We start from the raw sequence: 7,718 nt of genomic DNA on the forward strand, positions 1-7,718 counted from the left end.
TGGAAAAAGGCTGCAATGAAACAAAGAGTGAAAAATTTAAAGGGGTCTGAATACTTTCCGTACCCACTGTACATAAATGATTGAATTAGGCCATGGCACCATTACTAAAATAAGAAACACATTAGCACCAGCAAATGCAATGGACAAATAAAACCTCCCCAGCAAGGCTAAAAGTAGCTTACTAACGTTTTTCATTTGAATGCAAATGACTTGCATCCAGCTTCAAGCATATTTTTTACAAAGATGTTATTTATTATAGAGTCTAAAGGAGTAGTTTGTGAGTAAAAAATAGCACATCACTAAAAGGAACAAAACGCTCAGCAACGCAATATATTAGAAATGAAAGAGTAAATAAAGACAGCAATGTAAAAAACAGCTACATCTTTGCAAGTGACAAATTACACTTACAGAAACCAGTGTTGCAGTACAATGTAGTTAAACTATACACATGAAATTAAGTTGGTGGTGCTTGGTTTTATTTTTTCTTATTTGAGGTTGTGAAATTAGACCTCCTCTAGTAAAATAAACTTCAATTAGTACAAAAACAAATCTACCAATTATATTAATCAGGTTATAACAACCCCATCCTGATTCTCTCATAAAGAAAATGAATGTATCTCTCAACACTTTTAGATACAAGTAAGTTGATTTTAAATAGAACACGGATGAAATAAAACTAGTTTAGTACTTAAGAGTGTTTACAAAATAGCATGTTTGGTCACAAACATTTCCTCTTTTGGATTAGTTTGTGCTGGTGTGTTGAATGAACTGGGTTGAACTGGTAGTGGGTTGTTGCTGTGTCAGACCTTATGCAGTTTGTTTGTGGTGCCAAAAGCAAGACTGTGTGATGGCACAGTAGATAAGTGACTAAGTGAGCAGGAATTCAAAAGCTACTAACTATTCATTTTAACTATATTAATATATGTGCATGATCCTTGTGCTGACCATGGGAACTGTTAACAAAGCCATTTAAAATCTACGGTATACAATTATGCAAAATATTTTAGTAACCATAGTGGGGGGGTACAAAATGGCATATTGTGCATGCTGTTTGTGCGTCTACAATCTCAAATTGTGTGTGTGTGTGTACTCAAAAAACTGGTTTTCTTTTACTAATTTCCTAAAATATTGCACAATCTGAGTAAAAGCTATGGCTCGACATTCCAGAAAGAAAAGCCACAAAGGCACTCAAATCATTTTAATTTCATCTGGGGTTCATTAAGTTAACTGCAGTTGTGAGATTGGCTCATGCTGTGTTCATGCTGTGGTCTGAAAATAGCCCTTCCGCGATGCATTGAGGGATATCAGGAAACAGCAACAGTAAATGGCCTTTATATTTCCATGGTGATAAGAGGTAGCACCATTCAGCATGCACTGGCACCAGAAAAATGATCAAATTAGAGAGTGACTTGGCTAATCTCTTCTGTAATTTTTTTAAATGTTTTTCTTCAATTAGTGTTTCATGCACTGAATCTACATTTATCGGATTTTATTTATTTATTCATTCATTCAGGACAACGCACATTGATGAACAGGCACAACAGTACACGTAAATGTGCCAGATTGTAGCCCGAGAGCTAATTTCCATGTGCAGTCCATTAGGCAGGTTAGAGGTAAAAAAGACATAGGATAGTTTAAGATAGACATTTAGTATATATAAAAAAGAAACACAAAGAAAAGAAGAAAGAAAAAAAAACTAAAACAGGACAATTCATTAGTAAAAGTTAAAATTGAAACACAAGTTAGTGGTGGTTACACGTTTGGTTAGCTCTAAGCCACAGCTTTACCTGGCTCTTAAAGGAGGCCAAAGTGGGACGCTCGCTTCCTCCCTGCATAAGTGTGTTCCATAATGCACTGCCTTTAATAGATAGTGCGTTATTGCTGAAGGAGGTTTTTCTGAAAGGAACCTCACAGTCCCTGTTTACCACAGCTCTTACAAAAGCTCATAATGGGTGGGATGTTGTCATCAAATACTTGCTCTTTTTTTAGAGAACATTTTGTTTATAACTCGCTCAGTTAAAATGGGAAAATCTCCCTAAACGTGTATGTAGTATAAAATGGCATTTAGTCTAAAAGGAGAAAGATTTTAGAAAATGGCTGATTATTAGATTTTGAAATGAAAATCTGAAGCTACTTGGTATTAACTACTACTTAAGTTTTGTCATGGTGACATGATTTTCTCTGACTCACCATATGAGGTCCTTATATGGGTTACCCTTCATCGCCACAAAGTCTGCCAAGGTTGTCTCACTGCCCAGCCATATTTCTCACCTTACCCCATTAATTAGCCATTAGGCACTGTTTCTTTTTCAGTGCTGACATTGATCGCCCACTAATGATAGAGTTACAAGCACAGGCTGCTGCTTATAGACAAGAGACTAAATTTGTGCATGTCCGTACATGTGCTTAAATCTGCAAGTTAACGTGACTGTGCAATGTGTGCATCTGTGATAGCCTGCAAGTGTGACAGGGAGGGGTCGAGAGAGTAGAGAAATAGAAACAGAAGTAGAGCAGAAACAAGGGCATCCCTTTAAGAGCAGCCTGCAGAGACTTTGCCCTACATTCCTCTTCATTTATTTCATGGGAGCACAGAGGAGCAAAAAAGAAGGGATGAAGGGATGAGCCAAGGTACTGAAACAGATACTGTAGATGTGGCCGGGAGAAGACGTAGTATCCTCCCATAGAATATTTTACCAATATAGCATCAGTTTGGCAAGTGAAGTCTGCTGTAGAGGAACAGAAAAGGCAGCTTCTTATCATACATTTTAATGTGCACAGAAACTGTGGTAAACAACCACTTTATCAAAACAAACAGAAAGATGGATTTCTAAGCAAAGCCACATATTTTTTTCCCATTCAATCAAAAGACAGCCCTTCTATCAACAACAAGGTTGCCAAGTTAATGACTACAAATCTCTGTGCTAAATTGGGAGGGGAGCCAATTAACAATTCCCTCCTTTCAAACTCTGTCTACCTGCTTCCACAGAAGGCTTTGCGGGGGGGTTTTGTGGATCTTTGCTAAAGGATATTGGCAAACAGCTCCTGCTAGGAAAACCCCACCTGTCGAAAGTTAGGAACAGAACACCTAGGAGACTGGTGCCTAGCCACTAGAAAGGTCCATTTTTCTTCAGCATTTTACCCAGTGTATGTGTGTGTGTGTGTGTGTGTTGTTGCCCCAAGGGGCTACCCTGCTTCACTGAAGTAGACATAAAAGCCCATAGTGCAGCTCCAGCCTCCCAAGGCCCAACCCACATGTCTCTTTTAGCTGTTACCACAGGGACTAAACCATAATCTTTCCCATTACTGTTGCCTGTTTTTACAGACAATTTCAGAATGACTTTCGCTTCATCCGATGGCCAAAATGGCGGGTTTAGGCAGAAATGGGGGAAAGCAAACCATTGAGCATGAAAAGTTCATAAGTCTGTACCATGAGACTCAATTAAAATTTAACTAAATATTACTATTATATTATAATGCTTATTTCCTGAGTCATTAACAGTTAGTGGAGGAAAAAAGCTAGATAGAGAGAAGGTCATTTTTAGCATCTGAGTATGGGGTATGGATGTACTGTAAGTCAGATTTATCTATGCCCCTCCTACACACAAGGTGATAATCAGAGAAAGATAAGTTATATGTGTATGTTGATATTAGAGTCCTCGTACAGAATGTTCTTGGAGACTTTTTAGTCTAACCAGTTGGTTTAAAAATTATTTGAGATCCAACCATGTGCTTTATTTTAGCTTTGTTGTTAGACTACACCAATTTCTACTTGTGACAAGTTTGGAATCCATTTGTCATTCTCACAATGACATTTGGGAACCATTGTCTTTGATGGCCCATATATTTTGAGGTTGTTTAGTTCATAAATAATAATTCATAAAAAAGTTAAGCTAGTTTTGGACACATAGAGACATTTACCGGTCTCACGGATGTGCAAGCTGTTTGAGAATAGTAGCTGCATGTGTCCACGACAATACATGGAACATTGCTACACTACCAGTACAAGTCCACAGCTAATCGTGAAAAGTACGACCAAGCGTCCTGCACAGATAACAAGGACTCCACTGTCGGTTTTTTGGAAAACAGTTAATGATTGGTAAACGAGGGTTAGCTATTGGTAAGAAAAAAAGATCTAAATTTGAACCAAAGTTCTTTGTCAGTAGACAATTGAGAAAGATTTTGGGACATGTCTACTCTTTGACATGTAACAAAAGGGTGTAGAGGGCATATGTGCCTCAAGCTGTTGTAGTTAAAATATGGCTATCACAAGCCCAGCCCTGTTTAGGACGTTAAAGCCCCGTGACTCAGCTCAACCTGCTTTGGGTTGATCAGTATTCCCCCTGAGAAGACATACACACTTAAGTGACAAGCTTGAGCTAATCAAGATGATGAGGGTAGAGAGGGCCTCAGCTTAATGGGAGCACAGAGAGATCAGGGCAATGCCTCAGGGAATCCGACTCATACCAAAATACACTCCAATGTGCACTGTAACATACAAGATGAAGAACTACTACAGTAAGAGGAACTACAGCTCTGCACCAAAAAGTAATTTTTGCCCTATAGGTTTGATGTCATGGCATAACACCATCTCTGCAAACCTTGTGCGTTCAACATTCCTAATTCGTTGTGTCTAACTAGGGAATAGCTTATCAAAGTTTGCACATCTGTCAATAGAAGTATGCTCAAGTGTTACAAATTGCAAAGCATTTCTTATAGATACTATGCATATACAGTATATAACCAATCCAGTGTAACATGTGAAATATTGATGTACAATAATATGTATATGTGGTGCAATTTTCCAGGTCCTCTCAGTCATGTAATGCAGGTAATGTTTTGCATTGCTAAGGAAAATTATAAGTGAGACAGCATAGTGATGACGTATTGGAGGTTTAATGTTCACCCTGACTGCAATAATTGCCTGTTGCCTGCACCCCACCAATTCTGCTATGACTGCTATGTGTATAGAACTGTAATGATTGATTTACTATTGATTATTCACACGTCCATTGAGTGACTGAAGCAATTACTTTACATCCCTTGTAATAATTTGAATATTTAAAAGGCGATTATACAGTTTTATAGGAATATTATTTGTCTTTCAAACGCTTTTTGGTTTGCTTAAAATTTGCCACAGGCAGAGAGGAAAACAAAGAGATAGAGAGTAAAATGTAATAAAATGAAAAATAAGTTAAGGTTGATATCCTAAGTATAAATAGGTATAATTTCCCACTGCTGCTGAGATAAGACCGTACAAGTTGGATTGCATTTTAGATAAACTTATTTTGAGAATATTACATCTCTATCCCTGTTTTAGGCTCTTGGTTCCCTCAGCGACATAATTTCAATGTTCATAAATATTGTATCAAAGCTAGCCATTGCTTAAAGATAGCATCCTGCACAACAGCCAACAGAGGAATGAATAGGTTGGATAAAGTTTGATACAGTACTGCAATCTATATGTTATGGACCCTTCGCAATAAACATTCCATAACCACAGGTTCAACAGTAAATATTTGAGACATTATTTTGGTAATTTAGTAGTGCACAAAATACTGTAAAGTCAAAGGCACGCTGAGTCAATGTGCAGGGCTTGGTGAAACATCTTTGGTTATTTCATTGCCAGAGGCACATGCACCTCTACAAAATTGGAAACAATAAATTGGCTCTTTTTTATTTAGGGTGCTAGTCTATACTGTTTGTTTGCTGACGGCAACTCTGCACCTCCTGACCTAAAAGGGTCCCCTCATTTTCAAAACATGGCTCAGAGTGGACTGATTTTAAATTATATTAGCCTGGGAAGGTTTTGTTTTGTTGGTTTTTAAATCAACAGATAATGCAGATGAATTAGATACAGTCTGCAACCAAAAACATTTAAAACATAGCATAACATTACGTTTGTTTTGTAGAATAGAAAAATGATTACTACGACAGTTCACATGGACCCAGTTCCCTGTCACACTACCAATCAAAGTGAATTATTTTAGCTGCCACGGCTCTTTATTTGTACCTGATAATGCAGCATCTCTCCAGTAGGGTCTGACCATGGGTCTTGCCGCCAAAGTTAATGAGCAGATATCGCTACCAGAGAGAAACGCACAAGTCCAGGGCTGGGCAATACGGAGAAAATCAAACATTACGATATTTTTGAAAAAATACTTATACAATATCGATACCGCAAATATATTATAATGTTTAGTATTGTTTCTTTCACAAAATATTTACACAATGAGATTTTTGATAAATAATCAGCAGTAATGTGGATATTATGAATAGTTGGGTAAAGGCAAATAATAGAACAGTCCGGTATGTAAAGAAAATGACATCACTTTACTGTAATGCAGCCTTTAAAACCAGGAAAAGACAACACTAATGCCATGTTACAATATTACGATATCCAAAATCTAAGACGATTTCTAGTCTCATATCACAATATCGATATATTATCAAGATATTGCCCAGCTCTACACGAGTCTTTAAAACATTTTCAAAAATCCCTGCAAACGATACAGTTTGGGTTTGGTTGGTGTAAAAGTAGCTGCAGTGGATCAGAGAAATGCCAGGCCTGCAATCTGTTTCTGGGTGACCGCCAGCCAGGGATACGCACAAACTGACAATACACACACTCACTCACTCACACATAGAACAACTCCCTAACACATGCAGTATCTGCCTGTTTCTGTTACCATGGAAACTGATAGGCCTCCCATTAAAAAAAATTCAGTGTTCCCGTGCGTGAATGCGTGCATGCGTGCATGCACGCGTGCGCGCGCTGTGTGTGTTTGCATCCCGGCTTGTGGGGGAGTGAACATGAAGATTTGCATTTCAGAGATTACAGTGTGTGGAGATGATTAAGGATGTGTGTGCACCTATCATTCAGATACATTATGTAGGCCAATGTAAATGTATGAAATACGCTGTACATTTTTTTCATCATGTGAGAAATTTCAACTTATTTCAGAAGACATGTCATGAAATTTATACTTACTCTGAGGAGTCTATGAAGTATATTCCAAGGGCCCCAATGCTGAGCGCAAAGACCAACACCACCTTAGGAGAGAAAGTCAGAGACAAAGGATAAATTACTTTCATGTATAACTAGGCAAAGGTCCTCTAACTCAAGTCATTATTGTACTTTATAGTAAACACAATATTAAGTTGGGGGGGACAAAACATGCAGCACTAGTTACTATATCTGTAATTAAACAATTAACAATTGAACTTGCATTCTGTGGGTTGCAGAAAACTTTCAAACGTGCTTAATAATGAATGCCTTGTGTCAGCAAATACAGCCTAATAAATACTGGCAGAGTTAAGCCAGCACAACCATAGGAAGCAAAGAAAGGACACACATTTGTAAGCTTAACTTTACACAAGGGCAGCAACAATGTGTTGAGGTGTTGAGAGGAAGTGCTTAGAGGGGAAGACAGTTATCAAGTGTTGACATGCATACCTTAACTTCTACCCTGAGTCAAAGCTTGCATTGTGTGAGAATGTGATCCAGCTGGACTGTGGTCTGTAAAGTGTTTAAGTGACTTTACATGACTGGTAAGGTAAAGTAAGGTAGGGCACCTGATAGTAGAAGCAACACCTGAACCCTGCATCTAAAATATTTGTTTAATCTTGTAGAGATTCTTTCAACAAAATGTTGTTTAAAAGAATTAACCAAAAAAAACAAATGAGTGCAATTAGAACAGGCTATTGCTGGCTCTCACTTG

At 37.9% G+C, this 7,718-nt stretch overlaps 1 protein-coding gene across 27 annotated transcripts in view; it reads right to left on the reverse strand.

The window, feature by feature from the left end:
* kcnma1a (potassium large conductance calcium-activated channel, subfamily M, alpha member 1a) overlaps positions 1 to 7,718 on the reverse strand; it is a 140,880-nt gene that overhangs the window by 69,351 nt on the left and 63,811 nt on the right. For all 27 annotated transcript variants that reach the window (XM_034898499.1, XM_034898525.1, XM_034898524.1 and 24 more), the window contains exon 3: positions 6,989 to 7,050. In XM_034898499.1, the coding sequence (XP_034754390.1) occupies positions 6,989 to 7,050 (62 nt within the window). The remainder of the gene's footprint in view (positions 1 to 6,988; positions 7,051 to 7,718) is intronic.

This window comes from Etheostoma cragini, chromosome 17, assembly GCF_013103735.1.
Source record: "Etheostoma cragini isolate CJK2018 chromosome 17, CSU_Ecrag_1.0, whole genome shotgun sequence".
NCBI classification, from domain to species: domain Eukaryota; kingdom Metazoa; phylum Chordata; class Actinopteri; order Perciformes; family Percidae; genus Etheostoma; species Etheostoma cragini.